The following is a 27,875-nucleotide window of genomic DNA, read 5'->3' as shown; positions in this document are numbered from 1 at the left end:
GTTTCTAGAATTCAGAAATTACGTAACTTAAAGCAACTGCTTGCTGGCTTTGATTCCAGGCAATCGCAAAAGATTCTTTATTTTGAATACAGAAGGTAGACAGAGGACCTACTTTTCTGTAAAAATTTCCAGTCACAACAAATTTGCTGACTTCCATCACATGTGACTACAGTTCAATTTATCACACAGGTGGGAAGGACTCCAAAGTGGGTATTTTGTGTCTACATCAAGAATAGTAATCTCATCCTCTTCACTGAATGCATTTTGCTCCTATACATGTCATCTTTTCTTTTGAAGCAGTAGATTCACATCCTTACCTATATGCTTCAAGTGATTCCCCTATCAAAAACAATACTAAAAATGAAATAAAGCAGATTTCGTATAGAAAAAGTTGTATTTACAGTTTTATTTAGCAGAGTTAAGGAGCAAACAATTTTAACACTCTTGTGAAAAGTGTTTTTACCCAAAATTGCCAAGATGTAATAAGTTATTGAACAGAAATACCAGCTGTAAGGCAATAATCCTGACCAGCCATTAGAGATCACCCTATCCCAAAGAGCAGAGCTGATAAAGGTGGTAGAAAATTTGGACTGATGGACTCAATTCCCAGAAATTAGTCGGAGATGATAAAATAGGATTCCACTCTTGAGTATATCTTTAACATCTGCAGATGAAGGAATTTCTAAAGCACGCAAAATGTAAAGACAATTCCTGTTTTCAAGGGAATATTCAGTGCTTTGAATCCAAGAATGCTATGTCCATACATAGTGGTCAGTACATGACTATGGCAACACATAGATGGTAAAGATCAGAAATAGGGTTAGAATTTTTTCCATTCCACGTCATCAGGAGGATTTACTTCTACCTTCCTTTTACCAACATCAGACCAGTTGGTGCTCAGAACTGTGCCACCAGACTCCATCTGCAATATGAGAGAGAGCTTGTTTAGTTTGCTGAGAATTCTAGTAATACAAAAGCCAATTTCTTACAGCAAACTTCAAAGTGCAATGATTACACAGAAATTGTGTACGTATGAAAATCTGACAGAGCCATCATTCCATCATCTCCAGCCCAACAGTACTTTTATCACTACTGGACACAGTGAGATGCTGCTTCATTAACAAGAAGCTTTTAAAGGGTCAGTCACGTTCCTTCCTGTGAAGACTACAAATTAAACTAGATACAAGCAATCAAGAGGAATTTGATCCTTTCGACCCCTGGCAAGTCTTCAAGCTCTGCATGAGCCAAACCTCTACTTTCTTTGATAACACTAATTGAAATGAAGAGACCAGTGACAAAGCACAACCTTGTACTTAAAGAGTCGCATTCATTAGTGTACAGCCCTGTAGCTTTCAGTAAGAGTAGCTGTACCAGTATCTCCAAGAGAACCACAGCCATTCGTTTATAGGCCCAAAATTCTGGTAACAGAGGCTCTTCCTAACTTATGCAAAGTTTAGTGAATTGTGTCAGTGTGCAAAAGTCACACATTTCTTCAGAGAAAAGAATGAAGACTTACGAATGATTTGTTCATGGCACGTTTTACTTCATCAGTACCATCTGAATAGATTTGCTGGAAGAGTTTATTTAAAGCAGCATCTCCTTCTAACTTCTCATTTTTCTCCTCTTCTTTGATTTCAACTACCAGTTTGTCCCAGTTCCTTGTATAGTGAGAGGATGATGGGTATAAGTGCTGGGTATCTGAAAACAGAAGTGTTAGTTAACTAAGCATTTTCTCACGACTTTGAGAGCGGCAGAGAACACAGACACATGTACCTGATGAATCAGAGATGATAATGGGACATGAAAATGCAAATGGATTCCTCCAAACCGATAGCATTGCATTGCAGTAACAAAAATAAAGGAAACTAAGAAATGCAGAAGTTTATTTTTAGGTAAACAGAGTTACATAATTTTGTTATCCAACATACATAAAAAAAGCTGGCTGACAGCAACACAGATAATTAAAATCAAAATGAGGCAAGAGATATTGGCTGACAGAAAAAAAACAAAACAGCAGCCTAGACCCACAGGAAAAGTTGAGCTAAATTTAAAAAAAAAATCTGAAATCAATAAATCAGGAAATTCAAATTCTGTCAAAGACAGAATGTTTATCTGTATTAGAAACCCCAAAGTATTAGTTTTCAAGAGAAATGCAATACTTAAGGAAACTATACCTAACTATTTAACCAACAGGTCACATAACTGCTGTCCTGGGTATGGCCAGGACAGAGTTAATTTTTTGCAGTAGTGATGAGGGGCAGAGCCTGAAGCTCTGTGGACATGGCCAGAAGATACTCTACACCACCTCAGATCATTGCTGGGGCCAGGAATAAGGGACACTCTGGCATCCCAGAAGAAAGGCAGGGCTTCCAGTCAAGAAAAAGGTGTTGGGGAAGGGAAGCCATCCATCATCAGTTCATTGTCCCCCGGGGTTTTGCATGTAAACCACTCTCTCTTTTGTAGCCTTTTGTTATTAATGTTGTTGCTGTTGCCGTTTGTTTTCTAATCTCATTGCTGTTTCCAGTAAATTGTTCTTATCTCAACCCTTCACCTATTGTGCCTCCAATTCTCAATCCCACTGCAAGAAAAGGGGGAGGGGAAAGGAGAGTAAGACCCTGACAGTGTCCTTTGGGAGAGTCCCAGCACTGAACTGGGGGGTACCATTCCTAAACCACAGCACATGCATGTCACAGCATACAGAACTGCAAAACAAGGACCCAAACAAATAAGCAGAATTAATGACAAGCACATTTCCTTAACAATTCATCAGACTAACAGAAGTTATGAATAAATTTAATACCTATGTTTCACTAATGGCTTGCAGACTTTCTGTCAATTCTTGGCAGCGAAAACAAGACTATTAGGCTGTTCATTGCAAATATGAAGCTGTGATTTTATAAACAATATTTAACACAAAACTATTATTAATAACTGTAACTCACTCAATACAAATAAACCATTTAATACTTAATAGTTCAGAGAACAAACCTGGTGTAAATTGTTTTAACATAGGAGAATCTCCCTGGCCCTCCAGCTTCTCCCATCTTACAGCCTCTGGCTTCTTCATTTTTATCTCAACCTACAAAACACAAAGAACAAATTAATCCTGATGGCAAACAATTCTGCCAAGCAGCTCCAAAGTTGGATCCTGTAGCTGTAAGAAAATACATACATTTGGTTTTAGAAACACAGCCACTAATATGAAGCCTGTATCACACCCAAATTTACCTACCTTACAAGATGAAGTTAGTTGAGTTCAAGTCATTCATCAAATGAGCTCCCATGTCCCTGTGCAGCTTTTTTATCAGACTTCTACTCTTTTGTTCAGGACCACTTAAATTTCTTGTGCTTACTATTCAGTTGATTCTTTTTGTAAATTATGACATCCCAGAAGTAAAGGTCAGTCCCAATGTCTCCACACTGCCAGGCTCCAAGGTACTGCCTTTCAAGCATCCCTTTCTTGGCAGTCAGCTCTCATAAACAGCAGTTTTGAAAGACTACAAAATCCAACTTTATCTAAGTTTACATTTCGTTTACCAAAAAATTCCATGTTTGATGTGTAGTACACAAACCAGAGAAACACCCTGGGACTATGCAGATCTTCCCACCGGAGAACTTCAGAAACTGTATTAATTTGGTTCAATGAACAAACACTGCTATGGAGAAAACTGTTGAGTATTCATTGACAAAACTGGCAATTAAAAATGGATATGGTTACAATTACCATAGGAGAAACAAAATTAAGTGAAGGATGTCATGCCCTATTCACAACTTTACATATCCCTTTAGACAACCACACCGAAATGTTTTTTCATCAACCTTCGCCTTTGGTTACAGGGTTACAAAGTTGCAAAACAATGTCTGCAAAACAAGGACTGTCTAATGTCACTCCAATTCACTTAAGGAGACATCACAAAGTTCATATGCTGCTATTAATTAACTGAAATCGGTGCTTGCTAAACTTCAGTGCTTCCTTATTTGTTAACAGCTCGGCAGAAGCAAGCTCTTAGTTCTACCTAAAGCCACTACAACCTGGGGATCCCTGCAGACCCAAGAACAAAGGCACCACTGTAAAAGCTAACCTTAGATTCCAACAGCAAGCTCCAAGCATTATGTTGATCTGAAATTTGAACTTTATTTAATTCATTGTTCAAATCAATCCCTGGTAAGCAACATACTGAGGTATCTTATCAAAACCAAAAAAAAAAATTAGCTCACTCAAGTTTCAATGCTTCCATGTTTGCAATCAGGATGGATTTTAAGAATCAGAATATTCAGTTATGAACGTTTCTTTTTATTTTTTATCCCTCAGGAAGCTACAAATTCTCTAGATAAGTTTAAATACTTATTGTCCACCGCTAACATGTACTGAGAAAAAAAAAAAGTTTAAGATAAGAGGCATGAAATGTCTTTCAAGGCAGGGGAGAGCTTCAGTAAGCTTCTAAGTCCAACACCCACATGTATTTTATTTCCCACTCCCTGCATCTGTTGGATTTGCAATGTTTTCAGCCACTTTACCAGTCCCAAATTAAGCATCAGAGCATCTATTTTTAAAATAAAGTCTCAGAACCAAAAACAACCAAATAAAATTAAAATGCTATTAGTCTGGATGCCCAACCTACCATCCCTAAAAAATGCCTGTATTTCAGAGTTTAATATCACAATCTGTAAGGATGCGGAGATTTCTGTTAAACTATGCAGAAGAATTATTCAAACTGTGCCAATAATTATTCTTCAGTAAGACAAAAGAAATCAGCAAAGCTACCTCCACTGGACTCTTTTAAAAACTTTGAAAACTGCAACCTTTAAGTTAATTTTTTAGCACCTACACTCATAAGTCTAATGCTCTGTGATTAGCTTAAGGAAGCAAAAAATATTTGAGTATCTACATATAAGACAATCAAGTAGTTTCACAAGTGGCAGAACTAGCAGGTTTTTTTTCCCCAGTGGATTTGGATCTCCTGAGCCAAACATTTAAGTTAATTAGCTACTTACAAAGGAACTAATTAGTTACAAGTGGGATATGAGTACTGCATTAAAATAACTCTCCTCTGTTTCTTATATAAACTCTTCACAACCTGAGGAGACTCAACTGAGTTGTGCACTTAAGTTGAGGAGGCTCTAATGTTAATATTTTACACTGATTATTAGTGCGTCCCCCAACATGTTTTAGGGGGGGGGGGAAAAAAGCAAATGCTTGATACTGAAACTGCTCAACCCCATACCTTTTCTATTTCTCTGTTTAGTTTTTCTTACGCTAACTCTTCTTGCCCTTACACTTCAGGCTTTCCACCAATATCTTTCACTATCTCAAATAGAGATTATTTCATCCACACCAAAAATGACCTCTAATGCAATGTAACGCTTGATGTGAGCTACTGAACATGGACTTTTTTCTAGTCAGAATACAATCCTCCTCAACAAATCCTTATAAAGACCTTTGGCTAGTCATCAGAGTACTCTGCCCATGCATAAAAAGAAGAAAATAAGGAAGAACTTCAGTTTTGTTGCTCCAGTAATCCCCCTTCTCCCTTTCTAATCTGCTAGATCTTACATTTTCCTCTCTGAAACTGTCCCTAAGCCAGCACTACATGATAAACATCCCTACGGAAAAGCAAATGACACAAACTAATTCCCAGTGTAAGATGCAGATTTCTTAACTCTAAACCATTTCAACCCTGCCAAGCTAGAAGTACACACAAATGAAGAACTGAGACAGAATGTATTTCTGACGTGATTAAACTTCTACTCTGTCTACTACATCCACTTCAATTGAAGTTACTCATTAGGCGAAGTGGCAGGAAGGAGCAAAGCTAGAGAAATCATTAACTTCATACCATTATACAACCACATTTTCCAAAAATATAAAGCTGTAAAGTTCTGCTTGTGAAGGCACATATTTCTTCAGCTTGAGAGCTCTATTTGATCTAAGAAGGAACAACTTTGCGAGTCCCCATTACATGCACAAATGGCAATAAATGCATTTTAATGAACGCTTTAGCACAGATACTGATAGCTATCACACAGAAAAGTAACACATCAGTATGGACATTTGTGTCATATCTAGCAAAAAAGTACTGCTAGCTTTTTCCTCTCCTTTGAAAAAAAAATTCACTTGGGCAAGAGAAATACATCAACACTCTGCCAACTACTTTGATTCAACATTTATATTTCATAAAACGTATGCCCTGTGTACCTCGTGCCAACGTTAGAATATAAGACAGGAAAATTGAACTGCAAATTAAATGCTCTGCATGCCACTTAAGGACAAGACTAATTCCTCAGCTTCTCCTTGTAGCTCAAGCCATGCAGCCACCTGACCACCTTGGCAGCCCTCTGCTAGGACGTGCTCCACCACATCAGTGCCCTTCTTATACTGGCAAGCCTGAAATGGGACATGGTACTCCAGATCTATAAAAAAATCCCAATGCAATGAAGACATAACACACTTTCTCTTTGAAGTCCCTTGTATTTTGAGTTCAAAGAGAGCAAAGCAAAAAGGAAAAGACACGTGAAATCTTGAGAGTAATTCAGGCACTACTTGTTTGAAATACCATCTTGAGAGAAACCTTCCCCTCTGAGAAGAGGTCCAAATGAGGGATTTATTGTCTAGAAGAAACATCACCCACAGTGAAAGGACACAGGTAAGTTTCTACTCAGAGCTTTCTAGTCATAAAAGTAATCAATTTTTTAAAGCCTATCAGGGATTTGGACATGCTTGTTTGCAGCTTAATCCAACTGCTATCAGAAAAGATGCCACAGTTACCCTCAAAAGCTAATCTGAACCATTTCATTGATAGTATAAAAATAAGAAAAAACACCTTATTTTAAGAAAACTGGCATAAAAGAGCACTTAATTCAATTTTAAGAAATAATTTCTCCCCTTTGGTAAACATCAAAACAACACTAGTTAGCCAACATTTATTTTCTAGGTAGATACTTCCTGTTAAAAAGTCCGAACCTTCAATGAACTTGATTTCACTTGAACTTACATTCTGAGACAGGCATTGTCAATTGAACTGAGATACACTAAAAGGGAAAGAATTTTTATCTTCCACCCTAAATGGAGATTTTGGTGTACACTGACAAACTGCAACAGTTTTGGGGTTTTTTTCTAATTTCTACTCTGTTTTGTATTTTCCAGTCCATGCTAAGGGAAAGTTCATTTACCACTGGCCAATTTCTGTCAAGCTCTGATCAGATGGATGAAGGAAATCAGAACTGGCAAAGCTTAAGCAACTGCTCAGCCATTAATTTTAAGACACATCAAAAATACCCCTTTCAATTCTGGTGTTCTGCTGTATCAAACACATGAAAACAAGAATTCAGTGTTTCTAATCAACTACTTTGTTATTTACTGAACTACTGACGGCCTTCTCTGAGTCATAAATTTTAAGGGTTTAGAGTTGTCATTTTGTGATCATCTCATGAATTCTGTAGGATAAAATAGAACAATCTTCTAAAAATGTAAGAGCTATTCAAATGTACCTCTAAGAGCACATGTGCCTACAGTTTTGGTGTCCTAATTATTCAAAGATCTTTTATATATTGCTTGTAGGCTAAGTTCTGAGCTTTTTGGTCCATAACTTTAAACAAAATATATTAAGATAAAATAATACTACAGTGTTATCACACACAAATAATTATGAAATTTATTCTATAGGGAGTATACTGCAACAGATGGGATTTACTTCGTTTCTTTGCCAGCTATGTATTATGGAGAACTGGGGGAAAAAGGTTCAAGTTTCCTCTGACTGATATTACATAGCCAACACAAAATTTTTGAATTTTAGAGGAGAAGCTAGCAACACAGAACATTTTAGTATTCTGAAGCTATTTGTCACTTCATTCTCCACGTAAACCATCATTATTCCAATAGTTCTCAAGACAGATAAAACCCCTTATGCATAGCTTTCTTATATGCATTTAAATAAAGCATGGGCACTGACTTACATGCTTGTAAAAAATAATAGTTCTCAGAGTATTAGCAAGTTTATGTCTTCCTCACATCCATCTTCATTCATACAGAAGAATAAAAATCAAACTTATTGTTAAATAAGTAAATATCATGCTAATCATAGTGAAGATTTCTATATGGTCTATCCAAGAAATTGCTCCAACTAGTCCTGCCTAAAAGATGCAAGAAACTTCAGAAAATTATCCATTCATCTTAAATATTAGTTCAGAATTTATAGAAAATGCTCAAGAATATACATGGGAGATATCAATCTGCATGAAAGCCTCACAGGGAAAACAAGTATACAACAGCAGCCAAGTCTGCATTCAAGCACCTACAAGCAATTTAATGAAAATATCCTAAACAAAAAAGTATCTTTTAAGGATCCGACTGCAATGGTAAGACCCAACTTCAGTTAAAATAAATCTGTTCCTCTTGTTTATCTATTTGTAAACATTTGTCTGTGAATAGAGACTCTGATGACAGTGCAAGAGTGTGTGAAACAGTTCCACTCTTTGCCTTTTCCCTCACATTCAACAACATGCATCAGTTCCAGTTAGCTTCACAAGGTATTTCAGAGTTTGCAAAGCAAAATATTGGTTCAAGGAAAAAACCAACATTCCACTGATGCACACAACCATGTTCTCGGCATGAAGCTGCTGAAAGTGTGCTTCTTCCTCAGACATCTCTATTAAGCAACAAATACCAACTGTAAAGGAGGCTGAGGCTTTCTAACACCTCCCTGGTTTGCAGCACAACTTTGATCTCTAATTAAAGGACAGTTCTGGGGTAAAGAAACCACTTTTTACCACTTTTTCAAATGACTCTACACTGCTGCAAGTCATTGCTTGCAAAAAGCCCAAGGCACTAGAGACTGAAAACTCACAGTAATTGTCCTCAGTCTGTCTGTAGATAGGGGAAAAACAGAAAGCACCATCTCAAATTTTCTTCAAGGTCGTAAGCACACGTGCTAAAAGCACATAGTCATCTTCACTCTCCTCAGTCCAAGGAGAAGAAAACCCCAAGCATCACCTAGAACACATCAGAAGACCTAGAGAAATGGCTCATGTTACACAAGTTTCCAAGAACACTGCAGAATATTCCCCTGGAATCCCAAATACACAGACTGACAGACTGAGCAGAAGAGGGAAAAGAATGTGAAGCTGATTGTGCACATTTAATGACATTAGAAATCCTTATACTATTTGTGCATTTCTACTTTCCTGGCGTATTTTCTGGACAGATATAGATTGACTAGTTTTGTCTTAAACATATTTAGCCACTCATTTAAATTTTTATGCCTTTTTCCTTCTATGAAGGGAGCATGATGACAATACGCACGCTGAGCTGCAGGATAATTGCACCCAGGCAACTTGCAAAGAGCAAACTTGGTCCAGCCTTTACATTTTGGCTCCCCCTCCTGGAAAGAAGTAAAAAAACAAGTAGCACCACTAGGGGTACCTTCCTCCTGTGAAATGCTGAATTCAACACGGTTTTCAGCTTCCATTTGTAAGACACCAATCTCAAATTTCTACAGTGCCTTTTGGTGCAGCTGTTACCTTTTGCTTGATCAGATTGCTACAGTCAGACACCTCTGACAGATGACGACTACAATCAATAACATCAATTGATCTAGTTATGATCTATCAGCTGTGCTGTTAATGTACAAAATGCTATGCAGATATAGCAGTACCCTTAAGAGAAGGGCTCCATTCAGTGGTATCCAGCGTTTTCTCACACAAACATTAACCTGAGGCCTTAGGCCATCAGAATTATATGCTGAACAACAAGAGGCAACTCTTAAGTTACGTGCCACTGAATGTGAGCAGGAACCAAAATCAACTCAAAGCTGAACTTGTCAGCAGTGTTACCTATTGAACAGCAAGTAAAATTTTTAATTAGGTTAAAAAAAAAAAGCTTCAAGGTATGGCAATAATAGATACAGTCAATATTAAAGACAACCTGTATCATCTGTAAAACTGTTGACAATTTGAGAATATAAAATACTAGAGGATGTATGAAGACAGAAATTTAAGACTTTATCTCAAAACTGGACTTCATCCACATATTATGCTGCTCTTGAGTCGGCATCAAATATTTTACCTGTTCTAGTTCACAGCTTGAAGTCAATGTCTGCAGATGATAAACACTAATTTACTTCTGCTCAAACAGACACCATTGAAACAGCTCAAGACATCTATCTATGCTACCTCTGTAGCACTTGCTAGTGTTACACTGTTCTTTTCCAAACAGACTGTATCTCAGAGCTTGACACAGCATGGATTGATAGAAAGGTATAATTTTAATTTCCTTTCTGGGAAAGAAACAATTGTTATGCTAGCAATTGTATTTTTCACCTCTGTCAACGTTAGCTGAAAGAACCAATTCAAGAGCCTGTGAGTTCTGTCTGCTCTTTGCAGTTACTTTAGAATTTGTAGTTCTGCAAATACAGTTAAGGCTATTTTCTCCTCCTTAATTTGCATCTTTACCTTTATGCCTTTGCATTTGTCAAGTGATGCTGAGTTTCAAGCAGTATTGAGAAAACACTCTACAGCTTCTCTTAGTTCCAAAATATGCAAGATTGTTCTACTCTCAGCCAATTCTCGTTTCATTCTCTATCCATTAAATTTATCAGTTGTATGAAGTTCATGGACCCAAACTATGCACCACACAACCCACTCATACGTTCCACTGTTTCCTCATATATTTGCTCATAAGAGGAAAAAAGAAAGGCCAGTCTTTGTTGCCCTGTGATAACTAGACGATACTAGTGGCAACGTGGCTCACACATTCAAAGCAGCAACACAAAATAAAGCAGTAGGAACAAATAAAATTATTCTCACCTGAAATTACTAATCTGCAGGAATAGATCTGTTTCTATCCCATGAAAACTCAACTTCTTTAGGAGTGCGTAGTAAGAAGTTCATATAATTGGGAACATAATAAGATTATTTCTTTCCCTCCAAGTCCTTACAAAAGGACTTCATGTAAATACTACAAAATAATATGTGAATGGTTTGAGAAGTTCTAATCAATAAGATTAATTTACTCAAAGTAGTACCTGCTTATCTTCCATGCTGCTCATAAGAGCCAAGTACATACACAAAGCTAAGAAAAGAAATCTGAATTTCTGGTGGTCAAACACTAAGGCTGCAGCATTCCCTTCAAGCGTTTAATATTTTTCTAAGGAAACCATTACAAACCTGTAAAGAAGTCTTTGCCTACTTAACATAGAGCTGCTTTTATGGTTTTTTTTTTTTTTTTTTTTTTCTTCCTGACTCCCTCTGGTGGTCAGAACAAGAACCAGCTGGGGCATGGTTTAAATTGTATTCCTTCACTATGCCTTCACAGACAGCTGTACACTAACTCCTTTCTGCAAAAGTAAGAACATGCTGAAGCATTGACTTCTGCAGTTACAACACCTTCTGTGTTCCCTCCTACCCGTTTTGTCTCAAAAAATAGTCTCTCACAAGTATTTAGGAACAGTAACATTTGAAAATAAATGCAAAATATTTACAGTTCAGACACTGCCTGAATGTAACTCAGGCTTTCACCCCACTTTTGGAACCTCAAAGTTCAACTAGTTCAACCTCAAACTAGGCTCTAGACTAGAGATTATTTCAGAGATAAGCCCAGGCTAGAGATGCCAGTGTGGAAAGACAAAGTCAAGTGAATTTCACAGTGCTCAGTAACATGTAAATGCTTCCTAAGAAAGTAAAAGAAAAAAGTAAAAAATTAATTTCAAGACAAAATTAAAAGTGTAACACAAGCTAGGTAAGATAAAGAAAACAGGACCTCACAGCTACTCTTCCAGACAAGGTCCATCCCCATTCTACTCAAATTTATACAGATACTATTGGACTACCAGATCTTCTACATACTTTGTGCCATGTAAGCTCTTACACTGTGGGGGGATAAGTAAAGTGCTCAATCACACAACCTGCCCAGGTTTCTTTTACAAGGAGTGGAAAAACAAGACCAACTTTCTGTGGTAATCCTCTCCTGCCATCCTGAAGCCCCTCTTCCATGAAATGATGCAAGAACTATTATAGGTGCCTTTCTGAGAATGAAACAGGTAAACTGGAACACGAGTACACAAGAGAATTTCCATAAGCTCTGCAGAACCACTGCTGAAATACAAGAGAACAATCAGCATTAGATTCCAGCATTGGGGATTCCAGCTTGGCTCTGTGGACAAAGCATATGTCTGTCTATTCATTATGCCAACAAGAAATGCTATGCCAGACCCCTGTTTCTTATTTTTCTATACTTGTAATATAAAAGAAGCAAACTGCTGAGACAGAAGCATTCTCTCACACCATCCCATTTTCAAGTGTCTCCAGGCACGTACTATTTCCAGGAACAGCATGGAATAGCATGGAATATGCTCTCTCGAAAAGCCATGGACAGTTAACCGCACGGTTAACCTTCACCAGCGAGAAGCAATGAAAGGGTAGAGAACTATTTCACCAAAATCTTCCAAGTCTGACTTTTATTTCTTGGGCACACGAAGATAACAATGCTTCACCAGGCAAGACTGCCTCCTAGAAGTTTTGTATAAGGGCATTCATGCTTTCCTAATACCTCAATTCTAACAGTGAAATCAGAGTCTTCTTTCTCTAGCAACAAGTGAAAGAATCCTCAACATAACCCTGTCATTTGCACTTCAATAGGCACCATCATATTACTATTTTTGATATTTGTACAAGTTTAGAAAGCCTCCCACCAGCCAAGAGACACCCTGAAGAAAGAAAAAGCATTTCTGTATGAAAAGCAAGATATTATGACTGTTGCAGAGAGACAAGACAATAGAACAGAAACATTTTCAGGATTGGAATAGTCCAAGAAACAATTTACACTTTAAGGAGCTTACCTTTGTTGAAAGCACTTTAAACGTACTTTGCTCTGGCACTATAGAATGAAGAAGATCAAGCTTTAAGTTGAAGTCTTCACCTGATGGAAGTCTCACTGATGCATTCATCTGTTATAAGTTGAAAACATATCTCTGGTCATCTTTGACAGCAGCTCCATTTTCAAGTAAAGGATTTCGCACACAGATTAAGTGATTAAATTAATATCCCTTTAGACCATGCCATTACACTACTGCATCATTGGACAAGGTCTTTCTAAAATACACTAGAAAATCAATAGAAGATTTCAACTCTTGCTACATGGACTCAGAAAGCCTACTATCTTTGTCAGCTTGATCTGAAGCCTTAAAGGAAGGAATTATAACAAATGGAGTATCAACATGTTAATAATGGAACATGAAAACAATCTGCAACTTCTAATACACGCAAGCAACAGAACAAGTGCTCAGACAATTTTAACAACCTAAAGCAGATAACAATAACCAAGTATTTCCAGTATTTCATGAAGTATCAAGTTAGTTGAGAATGAGACTAACTCTTCAATATTGTCAGCTAAATTAAACATGGAATTCATTGGTACAACATATGGTACTTCATTACAGAGATTACTGTACTTCCTTAAAAAATATATTTTGCTGCTACAATTTTAGCAACGCCAAAAGGAAGAAAAACCCACCCAGAAATATTCAGTCTATTTCTGTAACTATCCTAGAGCAAAATATTACTCGTTCATACCTGTTTTGAGAATACCTTGTCTCTGCCCAAGCCAGCTCCAGACACATGCATAGTCTAACCTTTTAAGTCCAGATCACCTCTTCCCCCTCCCCTCCACACACACAGGCAGCTGAAAACCCGATGTTCCCTTGCAGGATGCCCACCTCATACTGCTTGTGTTTAAGTCCTATGGACACTGCTGTGGTCACTGATCCCAAATCACTTGACTGGGCACACACTCATGTGCAGCACAACGGTACATAAGAGAAGCTCAGGCAGAACACCACCCGCCTCACTCTTTTCATGCTACTGCAGCATATAATATTCACTGGCTTGAGTACTACATCTCAGGGAATTTAGGGATGAGTATCAATAATCAATACAAATCACCTTTTTCTCCAAAAACTGCACACTGACATCATCCTTCTGTGCATTCTTGATCATTATGGTCACAATTACTTGAGATTCTGTTTGGTACCAGTCATATCTTTAAAAAAAAAAAGGAATAATTTTTTTTTTTAGATCACACAGTATATAAAATTAGATCACTTTCTTAACCCATTCACTTTTTAGCTCAGAATCTTTAACATATCTCAAAAACATTACTTGTACCAGCCACAATGGAACAGGCTTTGAGTTAAGCTCAGCATGAGAATGAGAAAACAGAAGCCAGAATGCTGATGCTATTCCCCTCTTTCCTGGTTAGGTTTAACCTCCTGAAAGCACCATTTAGTCTGAACAAAAGTGATGGCACTGAGAAACACTTCACTTGGACTGCCACGTTTCTAAAATTACCCCAAAAAACCCTTCTACAGTCATTACCCTGCTACTCCAATCCCCAAGCCAAAGAGTAGCTATATGTCAATTACTTTAAACTTCACAGTAAAGCTGAAGTCAACTTACTTGATCTTTGGTGGCAGAGGCTGCTGCTGTATATTCTAGTTGAAGCACATTCAATTGGAAAGAAAGTTACATCAGTGTAAGTGAAAATATACCATGAAGTACTCTTCAAGGCACACATAATTTTCACCGATTGCTCCCCTTTTCTTGATTCTGACTGCTCCCCCCTTCCTTGATTTATGTGTGAACATTAACTTGCAGGTGAAGCTCTTCACTGTTAGGTCACTTACAGCAGATTACAAATTTAAAAGTTTCAATTTACATTAAATATGTCAGTCTGTAACTAGAATATTTTTTATAAATAGCAATTAAGTTCAGCTTAAACTCATTTCTTCCTGGATAAGATGTATACCTGGAAAACACCCAGTGACTATGCTACTAATCTATAAATCATGAAGGAAACTTGAAGTAAGTCTGAGAACTCCAGGTTTAACTTTTAAACATAAAATCATTTTAATTTTAAGATTTTTCTTCACATACTACCACCATGCTTCCTGTACATTTTTCTCCTCTGCCCTATTCTTAAAATGTAAAAAAATTAGGTAACTATTAAAGAGGGAGCAGAATATCCAATACAAAGTCCACCTTTTCTTTTTGTCCCAAGGAAAAAAAAAAACCACACAAAAGGAGAGGTCAATTTCAACATTTCTTGTGAAGACTTACAATAAAAAAAAAAGGAAACTGAAAGCTGAGCAGGTTACAACAGAAAAAAAACTGCATAAACTATTTGCAAGCTTCTGGGATAAAAAAAGTTACTTTTTAACAGTCCCAATCAAGTTAGTACTGACAAAACAATTAACCACAACTGGTTAATTTGTAAATTAGGCTGCAGACTGCAAGCCAGAAATTTAAAATTTACCTCAATGAATGCACAGTAACTGCCAGATTTGTTAACCATTCCTAAGAGCTTTCAAGTTTCAAATTTTGCAACCTTGGTCTCAAACAAAACACTTATGATGTTTAGAAGAAAAGTTAAATCCTTCAGAATTGCATGCAATAGGAAAAATTCTTTTTAAAGCTTGGAATTGAAACCACTGAAGCAGAAAATATACTCTAGCTTAACAAAAAAGTCATAACAGTAAACATATTAGAGGAAAACATCTTACCAAATCTGTCTGTGATGCTGCAAAAAGAAAAGAGTTGCATTTTCAGAAAAAGATATATTAAACTTCCAAGGCACAATCTTATTCTAGCTTGCTTCAGTTACTCCAGACATCCTGCATTTACTCCAGTCTCAAGAGCAGAGGAAGTAAAAACACATCAGTTCTACCTCTAGTACTTTGCTTTCATGACACTTTACTTCTTTATCAGACTTCAATCAGCAACTTGTACAAACCAACAACTCTAATATAAAGCATGTTCTGATTAACTGAATCAACAAACTTTCCATTACATTCCCTTGCTTACCTGAAACTGATACAGGCCTTTTTTAATGAAAACAACATCACAGGAAACGAAAGTTAAAAAAAATCCCTTTCTGGGAGTCTGCACTAGGTTTATCATCCATCCATCCACAGAAATGGAACAAAGCTCTCACCACATTTTTATCTCATGCCAGGGAAACCCCACTGGGGAATGAAAAATTTGAAAATTTGGCAGAGAAATTCACTCACATGACCCTAAATATACTGTAATACTTGTATCTAAACTATAGCTCAATATCCCCTCTTCTAAGTATTTTTTCCCAAAATACTTAATATTTCAGATTAAGTATGTTTGAAAACAAACAAACTTTCCCTTTGCTTCTTTATAACGCACACTGACAAAAAGAGATTTAAAAAACAAATTAAGCTGCAATGAAGAAATCAGAGTTACTGCTTTGTTGGTGGGTTTGTTTGCTTTGTTTTGCTGGTGTATCCCAGAATTTAAAAAATGGCTCAAGAAAGACAAGACAGTGAATATTCAGGATAAAACAGGAGAACCCAGTTGCACCAGATAAAACACTGCAAAATACAATTATGACATTTAAGAAAAAAAGTGTAGTATAACCTCTTTCAGAGGAAATTGTCACCCAAAGTAACTCTGCAAAAAAGACTGTGCATGCCAATCACTCATCTAATTCCTCCAAATAAAATTAAGCCTAGCTTCATGACAAAAGATGTCTCAGGAAGCAGAAATCTGCTCATCCCTATACAACACAAAAGAGTTACTGCTTTGTTGGTGGGTTTGTTTGCTTTGTTTTGCTGGTGTATCCCAGAATTTAAAAAATGGCTCAAGAAAGACAAGACAGTGAATATTCAGGATAAAACAGGAGAACCCAGTTGCACCAGATAAAACACTGCAAAATACAATTATGACATTTAAGAAAAAAAGTGTAGTATAACCTCTTTCAGAGGAAATTGTCACCCAAAGTAACTCTGCAAAAAAGACTGTGCATGCCAATCACTCATCTAATTCCTCCAAATAAAATTAAGCCTAGCTTCATGACAAAAGATGTCTCAGGAAGCAGAAATCTGCTCATCCCTATACAACACAAAAGGGTTCTCCTTTATTTGGGTTTTAATCAACACACTGACACAAACTTGTTCTACTGTCCCGTTCTCCAGCGAGCAGCCCAGAGAGAAGGGAAAGTCACAACAGATGGAGGAAAAAACTATATGAGTTATTCTGCTCTCTCTCATGAAAATCCCCAGGCAATTTAAGCTCTGTGGATGAGTTGATTGTCAGGGCTGTCTGTCCATAGGAAGGTATGAAAGGAAACACTGCTCACACTCAGTGACTGCCACGGGTTAAGTCACCAGAACAGCCATTAGCACCCATGGTACTTTCCACATGGAATCAAGGAGTAAAATCTCCAAATTTCTACCTCTTTCCAACTTCATCTTCTGCAAGACTTGAAAACTTACTTTAATGTAGGCTTTATAGACAGCAAGCTGACACACACTTCTACAGCTAAAATTAGTTTGCAGTTGTGTATGAAAATAAGTTAAAATTAATTATGATTGTCTGATCTTTAAATAAGTACTCTCCTGGCACAGCTAATTATTACATGAAAAACCCAATACTAATGTTCCTCTAAATCTGCTACGGGTGTCTACTCCAAGAGAAACAAGAGTTAGAAAAACATGACTTCTAAAGAAGAAAAAACAAATTATTTTGTTCTACATAAGAGGAAAGCAGTGAATCTCTGAAAAACATAACACAGCTTCCAAGCACAGGGCATATCAAATCCCTTAAAAAGTATACGTGTTTTTTCTTACCATTCAGTGTTTCTTCACATCTTTTAATCCAAATAGTAAAGGCATCATCTACATCTAGAAGAGATCAGACACAGTAATATTAAAACTCTTCAAGCACTACACGCATTGCATGAAGAAAAATTCCTCTCAGTTGCCAATTGGAACAAATCCATCCCAAACTTGTATCAATTTACTAAAAAACGTGTTATTTCCTATTATCTTCTTGTAAGCTCTGTCATTCCACTTAGGCTTTAAGTATTTTTGTACAACTCCACTATATGCTATATTCAATTAAATTCTAATTAATTTGTAGGAGACTAGATTTTGACTAACTGACACAAATATGCTATTGCTTTCCAGTCTGTTCAATCCCTATGTAACTGTTCAGAAAGCAAGAAGTACAGTTCTACACATTTTTCTATTTTTCTTCAAATTATTTTTTCAAACAGTCACACACTTCCTCTCCAGAGAAATGTCAGGAGAGATGGCCTGTTGTGTTGACAACCCAAAGCTGTGCAACATTTCACAAACACCAAGTATTCTCTCCTGGAAGCAAGCTTCCCAGATAGAAATGAATTCACTGGAAAATAGCTAAAAAGACAGCTCCATAACAACAGAGCAATCATCTTATTTCAACAATATTCCCAAAAAATATTTCACAGTGAAGAAAGTAAAAAAGTGGCAACATTACTGACCAACTACTAAGAATAACTGAACTTTTTCTCGTTTTACAAGTGAATTCACATTATCAACTATCAGGCAAAGAACATGAAGAAGCTCGACAAAAGAGTTCCCAGTAAGCACACACATAACACCAAATCTGACTCCATTGCAGCTACACAAGGTACTCCAACCATCCAAATATAAAATGTACATAAATTTTGAGGTGCAGCTTAGGTCACAAAATCACTATCCCACTCCTCAAGCCATTTCATTTCCACTTTTCCTCTGCCATCCAACCAGACATCTTAAGAGTTATCTAAATTTTTTACTAGAAGAATGGGCAAACCCTGAAGCAGGCTGCCTAAGGAGGCTGTGGAATCTTCAGTCTTAGAGATATTTGGAACACAATAGTAAAAACACCCAAGCAAACACACACAAGTTCGAAATCAATATTGCTTTTGGCCAGAGCACAGAATTATATGAGCTCCAGAGCAGCCCTGAAACCTAAATTAATCAATATTTTCAAAACTTAGCATGTGTATTGGGTTGACCCTGAGTTGATGGACAGTCTTTAAGACCAATTACGCTTCTCACAATTTACATATTTAAACCGCACAGAAAGGTGGGACTTCCCCTTTTTTGTCGGAGCTCGCTTGCTGGGAGGTGGGGGGGCTCCGAGCCTCCTGGCCCCACTGGGCCAGGCCGGGGCCACTGCCCCTTTCCCCCTTTCCCAACACTGTGGCACGGACCCTGGGTCGCTGGGGGGGACTGTCCCAGAGCCGCAGGCAGCTCAAACCAGCCATGGACTGCTCACAGCTAAACCCATCCAGCGCGGCTTCTGGGGACAGGCAGGTCCCTCTCCTCTCCATGCGGAGCTGGCAGAGCCTCCTGTCTGCAGCCAGCACACTTCGTGCTGAACTGAAGAGGACACCATGCAGCCAGCAGCACAGAGGGAGCGAGGCTTTCCCCACCGTAGAGCCTGAACAAGAACACTCTTCAACATGGCGGCTCCAGAGTCAGAGAGAAAGAGAAGTGAGTCCTGTGGGACGGAGCTGGAAATGGCGATGGGAGAAAAGAGGGCGGCGCCGCGATTCTGGCGTGCAGCTTAAAAGAAACCTTCTTGCATGCCATGGTAAGAAACTGTAATACCACAAAACTGTTTGTCTCTTTAATCCATTTGAAGAACATGGGGGGATGGAGAATCCTCGTGTGGCCTGTGAAGAATGCCTATGCCAGGCTATATAGAAGTAGTAAGAGGCTGTTAGAGACTTGTGGCGAAGAAAAGCCTTTGTGTGCAGGACAAAATAACTTATCCTTGAAAAGATGAATAACCCCATGTGATGGCCCATGTTTTGTAGTGTGAAGGAACTGTGAGATTTTTCATGGGAGAGATGTTCTACACACAGCAGATTGTTTGTTTCCGGGCGGATCTGCTGTTAGTGGCAGTTTGGGAACCACCTGCAGCTGAAGGAAAACCCTTTTTTCCTTAAGCATAAGAGAGAGACTTTTCCAAGAACTGGAACACTGACTAACATCCCATGTTCTGTTATCCCCTGTGTGAGCTGGGTAAAAGGAGAGAAGTGCTGGGGGGGGGGGGGGGGGGTGGATTTGCTTTAATTTTGTTATTTTCTCTTTACTTTTAATTCTATTAGTAATAAAACTCTTTCATTGTACTGCAACTGTTTAAGGTTTGTGCCTGCTTTGCTTTTCTCCTAATTCTTATCTCACAGAAGGAAAATAAGTAAGTAACGAATATTTTGAACCAAAACCACTACAGCATGGTAACCTAAAAAGACTTTCAAGTTTTGCAGTCTAAGTAAGGTCTCCACTAATCTGGCCTCCCTCATCAGCAGACAAGGAATTCTCTTTTTAACCATGGCCTATGACTAGATTGCTATGCAATCCAAACTTCAAAAGTAAGTCCGGCATTAATGCCCCTCTTTTCCTAGAAGATCACACTCTTTCCCTGCATCCCAACACATTTTATAATTTGAGGCAAATTAATTTTTTTTCTCTAAAATTGTATTATCCTCCCAAAGAACTAATAAACAATTTCTACAAATATCTGCAGTTCAGAAAACCTAACTGGGTCTTCGCTCACTAAATCTCTACCAACTCTTAGAATACAAGAAAAGGAAGAAGTTTCTTTAAAAAGTTGCCACATTCCACCTTCACTAAATTAGTTCAGTGGTCAGAGCAAAAAATCCAAGAAAAATTGAGTATAATTGACCTAAATCCACAAAGCATACTGAAGAGTACCAGATTACACTCATTCTTCAACTAAGGCAACAGGAACTGCAAAAGTCTGCATGCATCGCATGGCTGAGCGAAAGGAGTATTGCTTTCTAAGGTTCTTTTGTAAAATAAAGAAACACTGTACATTCCACAGCTCATCACATCAAGTCCTATTTCCATATCCTTGTAGGTGGGTAATGGGAAGGTTGCTGTGGTACCCTGGGCCTGTCAGTCCTACCAGTGATGAGCACAAGTAGGAAGCTCATCGTTGTCAGCATTCTAGATTGAGATTTAAAACAGCCCTTACATTAGCAAAGAATAGAAACATGTATCCATGTACTTCTGCCCACTTGTGTGGCAAAGAAACCAGCTTTGCCAGCAAAGAAGTCCCCACCACAGCAATTCTTCCCAAGGCAGCAACAGCTGCAGTCTCTTCATCACCTGCTTAGTGTACGTGGTAAATTTTCCCTCTGTGCTTTGATCATTTTGCATTAGCTGCATTTAGCTGGAAGTCAGTTGTGTTGCCAAAATGCCTATGCTCACAATTGTTTCCACCTGGGATCCATGAAACATTCCACAAAGGCAAATTCTGTTACAGACACAAACTTGCCAGCAAATTAGGTAATGTATGAAAGAGAATCAACTAAATCTGCAATTTAGAAAAGGCCTTCAGGAGACTCCTCATCTCACAGCAGGCCACAGAATTTTGTAATGAGATAGAGGAAGCACAGCAGAAAGTATCTTCAGATACGGGAATAATCAGGAAGTGCAAAGCTTCAGAAACACTTCAACTGAGTAAGCAACAAAACAACAGCAAATTAAATTCAAACAGGTAGAAATGAAGCAATTCAACACAGGAAAGGATGTGGGATTTCAGGGATTCTGAAACAGCCAAGAGGATCCTGGTATTCACTTATCTAAAAAGATATCTGCAGCTCTGTGTTGTACTCTACAGCATAAATAGAATGTAAGGTTACCCATGCACATGAAAAACCTCAAAGTGATACTGGTTGCCTGAGGTGGGGCAAGAGGATGAAAAATAAAGATTAGTCATTCAATTAAATTCAGCAGTCATGAGCTTGGAGATGTACAAAAAGTTACCTCCCAAGTAAGGAAAACTACCTAAGTCAGTGGAAGGAAACTCTTCCTTTCACGGAAAGTTACTAAATAGAGAACTTGACTAGACTGCAAAGACAAACCTGTCTCTTTACTGTGAAACTAGTGGAGACTACCTAGTTATCCAAACTAACAAAGAACTTAATGAAATTTCTTATTTTCAACTCCTATTCCAAGGCAGCCTAAACTGACAGCTGAGTTGCTGCAATTTCACCACATCCTCCTTCTACCACCATTCCGCTGGCCCAGCACTGCTCTGCCACTTCACTTTTGGTGGCTTCAGCACTCAGACCCTTCGTTGGGCCATTTCAACACATTCATCCAGGGGGAAAGACTTTAAAAATACTAGGTTTCTGCAGACTTAATGCACTGAAAGAAGAGGCTAAACAAGCACAAAAGTAATAAGGAGCATGATCACTTGGTATCAAGCACAAATTAGCTTACACGTCCATGAAACTCCACTTTAAAATGAGAGGATTAGATCATTTATTTGGGAGAGGCAAAGTAATTAATTTTTTGCTAAGCCTACATGTCCCAGCCACTACTATTACAGGTAAGACAACACACTGAAAACATCTGAGACCATGACAGTTCTTATCAGATTAGTGCACTTTGCTCTGTGTAACCTTTCAAGGTGGTTTTTTTACCATTTTCTCTTGCTGTTTGGAAGAGACGAGAAGGTTTTATTTACAATGGGGGATAGGAGAGGAGAGAAAGGAGTCACAATCATCCTGCAATTGCTTTGTTTTGTGCTTCCCCAAAGATTTTTGTCTTCTACCAAAGCTTTCTGTTTTAAGCTATTCTTTTCCTGCTTATCAAATAGTCAGGTTTTAAAAAAGTTCTAAGTGCTCCCAAACTAAAAAGTGCCCAAGTCCAGCTGGAAAGCCAACACTGTAAGAAGAAAAAAAGAGAGATAATAAATATGCTTCTGTAATTAAGTGGTATGTAATGTAAGGTAAAAATCCATTTTGTCAGTTTGAATACCTGCCAAGTTGGACATTCTTTAAGACTGGTCTGTCAAACTGTTTAAGAAGAAGTTCCAGCTATACATAAGGAACCTGCTTTATTCAAAAGCTTTTTTATCACACTTAACACTATAACATTGACATTATTTATCTTCAAGACCTCCAGCTACTAATCAGCTACTAATTGCTAAGAACTTTAATACACCTTTTTAAACAGTTTAACACTTTCATGCAGTGACTGCATAAAGGTTCCCAAAAGCCAGACAACTGATGTTAGGGACGCAATACATTAGCCTTTAAAAAAAAACCTTTGGTCTTCATTTTAATCTAACACATTATCCATTTTTTTAACATAAGGAGTACTGTACACACAAGAAACTTTAATACTTACTGTCCAACCTCTGTCCCTCTCTGAAAGACTCTAAAGCAGATGCATAATTTTTGATATGATATTCACCTAACCTGACACAAATAAAGAAAAACACAAGAAAAAAGTGATTACTTTTCAGTGTAATCCACATTCTACAGATATCACGCTGCATTGGTTAAAATGACGTGTAAGAATTTAAATTACCCAAAAGGTGTGTTTTTGAAAAGGCCAGGGCATTAAGATAACCACCCCAAACTAAATGGCTTTATTACAAGTGGGTTGCAAGCAGCAGGGCATTGAACTTACTCGTTCTCAGTGTTGTAAAAAGCTTGCACAGAACCATAACCCAAACTCTAGTATTGACCTACAGATTATCACAATATTCCCAAAGTACCATAAATGATACATACCCTTTTCTAAGAAGTGCTACAGCATTATTTGGGTTGAGTTCTAGAGACTTCTTTGCATCTGCAACTGCATCTGTTGAAAGTCAGTTTAAAGTTGAGAAACATAATAGTAACGTTATAAAAAGCAGTGAATTGTCAAGTCTCTAAGTAGTGAATTTTTTCCAGGATGTACTATGTTATCTTTCTTATCTTGCACACAAATCACACTGAATTAAATCTAGTCACGACTGCCATACATGAATCCCTCATGGAGCTGCAGAGCTCTTATGTAAGATGTAGCATGACTTTCATTTAGTGAAATCCTCTGCTTAGATCTGAAGTGTGATTCTGTTTGGTTGGTTTTTACTGGCAAGAAAAAATAAACCAGATCTTATTCAGTTAATTTTTTTCCCAGGCATTATTCACTTTTCACATTCCTACCACGACAGGATTCAGTCTCTACCAAGAACACAACAATGGAAGACACTTAACAACACAAAAATCTCAAAATCTGCCAAAAAAAATCTACTTCCAAAAAGCTGCCAAGATAATACTAGGCTGGAATCAAATAGAAAGCTGGGACTCTAGAAAACCCATTTCACTGAAAGCTTTGCTGAAACAAAACAATCTAAGAAAACTACAAGATTATGTACTAATACCAAAAGCAGCCTGTTAAGTTACAGATAATGCCTTCTCTTGTTACTGTATTTGGCTTCAGATTGAAGACACCTCCTGTAAAACAGCTGTTATGATACACTTGTAAAAGGATTCTTAGACTGAAGATGTTACCTGCATATTTGTTTAGAAGAATATGAGCATAAGCTCGTTGACAATAATATTCAGCATCATCTGGATTCTTTTCCAAAGCTGTTGTCAGTTCCTGTAAACACACATAAAAAAATATGAAATGGTACTTCAGAAATCCTCATAAAAACACAGTATCAAACTCTGTTAACTAAGAGACATTTCAGAAGATAAAATCCTAACTGGCATTTCTGTTTACCTGTTGTTTAGTTCTCAAGTGCAAAGCTAAACATCAGAGCCTGAAGGAACCTGCCAATTATACAAAATTCAAGCAGACTGTTTCTTACTGCAAAGGAAGTGGGATTTCAAATGCTCTAAACATGAAGTCTAACACAGATGATCCTCTCCATTCCAAAGACCTTCCTACAATTCTCAGATACTTGTACACAGATCTGCTGGATTTGAGAGAGAAGTGCAGTATCAGGAATTTGGAAGTCAACGCACGGTATGTCAAACAGTTGTGTGGAGATAAGACGCTATGAAATACCATATAACACATATTACAGTGCATAAGAGATTGTTTCAGTTTATGCTGAACACAAAAGCAGGAGAATTAAAGATTTATGGAACACAGGGCTCAGAGAAGATATTACTGCACAATGGAAATAAGCATAAAGTAGTCCTTTGTTAAGGGAATCACTGGATATATGGATTGAAATAATTATACATTGCTCTCTCTAAGAAAAGTTCATGACTTTGCACAGAGAATAAAATCACAGTGACTTGAAGCACACACCTGGAAAAAGCACCTCCAATTCTCTCATTGGTAAGAGTTCTTCCCTTTGCTAGAAGACAGTCATTCTTTCAAAAGGCACTACAGTGCATTGCTACAGTACAGTAACTCTGTTTGCTAAGATGACTTCTACTCAGACTTCCACCTGGAATCTAGCAAGTGTGAATGTAGCTAAGATACAAGCTTTACACCTGCAGAAATATTTGTACAGCATAGTTGCCAAAACTCTGTCCCACCAAGCCGGCGAAAAAAGAAGGGAGGGAGGACTTGCCTTAGTTCTAATTCATATCAGTGTCTTTTTCTGTCTAACAGATGTCACATGAAGTGCTTATGCCACCTAGCAGTTACGTGGCCAGAAGAGCTGCTTCTAGCAGTGGCACGAGTTCTTACTATGTAAGACACATACACCTGTATGGAGGTACAGCACATAAATCTAAATCCTTGGGGGTCTCTGAAGAAAGGGGCAGGTAGCAGACAGCTGTAACTTGATCTAATTGTACCCATGCCTTCCTGACATTTAAAGACATTCAAAAGCAGCTGTCATTATGAAAATACCCATGGCTACAGGTATTCCACATGGCAGGGATGTGAGGCAACCCACATATCAAAATTGGTTTGTGTTGTGCTGAGAGATGAAGTACTTTTGACATTCAAAACCAAGCAGGGTCTGACATTGAACATTAAAAGCACATCCACGTGCAGAATAACTGCTTTGACAGATTACCTCTCCCCCAGATATTATTTCCTGTGATTTATGCTGATGACAGATGCACTGATTAGGGCCAGCAACACATGAATGGATTCTCCTATAAAACTAACCCTCACCCCAGGAAAGCAAACCAAACCAAAGCCAAGCATTTTCAACAGTGTGAAATTTCTCTCTTTGTGTGGTTTTTATTAGTAAGTCACCACACCTCATTCAGGCACACACACATGGAGAAAGTAACTCCTGTAAGCTGTTTGAGAAGCCGACTAAAACTGGACTAGCACTGGGAACTCAGATTATGGACATCAGCAACAGTTACTTAGAACAAGTTTAGACTTTGTCCTCACACTCAAGTATGTGCTTTCTGCATATTTTGACTCTAAAGGCCCTTACCATGCGACTAAATTGCAAATCTGTTTCTAAATGCACTGGAAAATTTGATAAAAAGTTTACATTAATTAGAGGTGCTTTCTGTCACCACAAAGTAGCCTACTTTTTCAATTTAAAACAAGAAGTCATTCCTGAGTTCACAGCTTTATCATTCAGACAGTATTTCAATTGCATCAGACCCAAGTGCAGAGAGCCAAAGCACAATCTCCAGGAATTAAAGGAATCAAAAATCCCAAGGACACAGCGCAGAAATGCCAGGCCAACTGGACAGAAGCCTAGCCAGGTATGGAAGCATTACACAGCATCATTTCTACAGAATCACCTCCTAGATTAGAAATATTAAGCACGTGAACACAGAGACCACACATAAGACCATGCAAACATGGTGTAGTACCTGGAGACCTGAGCTCCTAAGTCAGCAAAAGGCTGCTCTGAACTGTGGGACTTACTAGTTCAGAGACCACCAAGCACAATCTGCCTGCTCAATCCAGGAATTTGAAAACAAGGCCTAACAACTGACACCAGTATTACTGTGTCAGGTATTAAATAATGCCTATAGAATGTGTTACATAATGTTCTGAAGCACTGAATGCACAAAGAACTGAAATACAAGCTAGAAAAGCAAAACAACTATGTTAATCCAGGAAAAAATACAAAAACACATTCTGACAGTATTCCTTAATACTTCTGATGAACTTTTGGTGTCAGGGATTTTTGGTTTGTTTGCTGGTGGTTTTTTAAGCACAAAATGTGAAACTTACTTTTTTTTAGTCCTTGAATTAGTTTTATTATGCCAGATGGATATTCCAAACTGGTTTTTAAATGTAATTTATCTTTTGAAAAACTTCTACAAGTTACAGCCTAAACCCCAAAGAACTGAAAAATTTAGCTTCACCATTTTCTTTGTGGAAAAATAATTTAGTATCATTTTATGGTTCTACCACCCACTCTCTTCAAGCAGAACTAACCATTTACATCCTCTCCCCTCCCAAGTATTAAATAGAAATACTTATCCACCCTCCAGTTCTGTCTTCTCATCAACCAGCTGTTCTAAGTAAAAATAACCTTAGAAAGCACACTAAAACATATTAACTGATGAAGTCATAGAAGAGGCCAGGTTGGAAGGGACCTCGAAGGATTATCTCATCTAACCTTTCATGGGAAAGGCACCCTAGACTAGAGTATCTAGGAACCTGTCCACTTGTGCCTTGAAAAACTCCAGTGATGGGGACTCTACCACGTCCGTGGGGAGGATGTTCCAGTGAGTGATCGTTCTCACTATATAAAAATTATTTTATGTGGAAAGGAAAGAAAGATCAATCGCTGTGCCCACAAATTATACGGGGAGGAAGAAAACAGAGCAGGGCAAAATAAAAACTAAAATGGAATACCTTTCTTCAATAAACCTAGGGCTTTTACACCCACAACTCTTAACTGATTCAGTTATGTGAACTACCATCTCCCTACACGGAAGAGAAAGTTGGTTTGTTTTGCTTCCCCCCCCCCTTCTTTGCCACACAGGCAGCACGAGTACTGTGCCAGGACTGCGCCGGGCTCCCCCGCAGCCCGACCTCACCTGAGCGAGGCTCACGGGGGACCCCCGCCCACCCCCGGGCTGGCCCGGCCCTCACCTGCGCCGCCGCCCCCGGGTCCCGGTCGACGTCCGCGTCGGAGAACCTGCCGAGGAAACACAACGCCGTCAGCGGGCGGGCGGCGGGGCCGCGGGGGAGGCAGGGCCGGGGACGGCGCTCACCGCGGCGGGGCCGCTCCCGATGCCGCTCCCGCCTCCTCCTCCATGCCGCCCGTCGCCCCCAGGAATCTTCTGGAGCCGCCGAGGCGCCCGCGCCGCACGCACCCCGCAAGGCCGCGCCGCGCGAGGGCTGCCG

The 27,875-nt window shown here is 38.5% G+C and overlaps 1 protein-coding gene across 1 annotated transcript; it reads right to left on the bottom strand.

Moving 5' to 3' along the window:
* Positions 1 to 375: 375 nt before the first annotated feature.
* On the bottom strand, positions 376 to 27,875 carry SUGT1 (SGT1 homolog, MIS12 kinetochore complex assembly cochaperone). The gene is made up of 13 exons (XM_039568314.1): positions 27,743 to 27,875; positions 27,621 to 27,666; positions 24,146 to 24,236; positions 23,381 to 23,450; positions 22,992 to 23,062; positions 17,643 to 17,696; positions 15,549 to 15,565; positions 14,446 to 14,480; positions 13,933 to 14,029; positions 12,831 to 12,938; positions 2,989 to 3,079; positions 1,517 to 1,698; positions 376 to 922 (listed from the first exon to the last, which is right to left on the bottom strand). The coding sequence occupies exons 1-13, from the start codon at positions 27,784 to 27,786 to the stop codon at positions 821 to 823; spliced, it is 1,008 nt and encodes a 335-aa protein (XP_039424248.1). The 5' UTR covers positions 27,787 to 27,875; the 3' UTR covers positions 376 to 820.

Source organism: Corvus cornix, chromosome 1, assembly GCF_000738735.6.
Source record: "Corvus cornix cornix isolate S_Up_H32 chromosome 1, ASM73873v5, whole genome shotgun sequence".
Taxonomy (NCBI): domain Eukaryota; kingdom Metazoa; phylum Chordata; class Aves; order Passeriformes; family Corvidae; genus Corvus; species Corvus cornix.
Note: the sequence above shows the minus strand (reverse complement) of the source record. Positions and strands in the feature narration are given on the sequence as shown.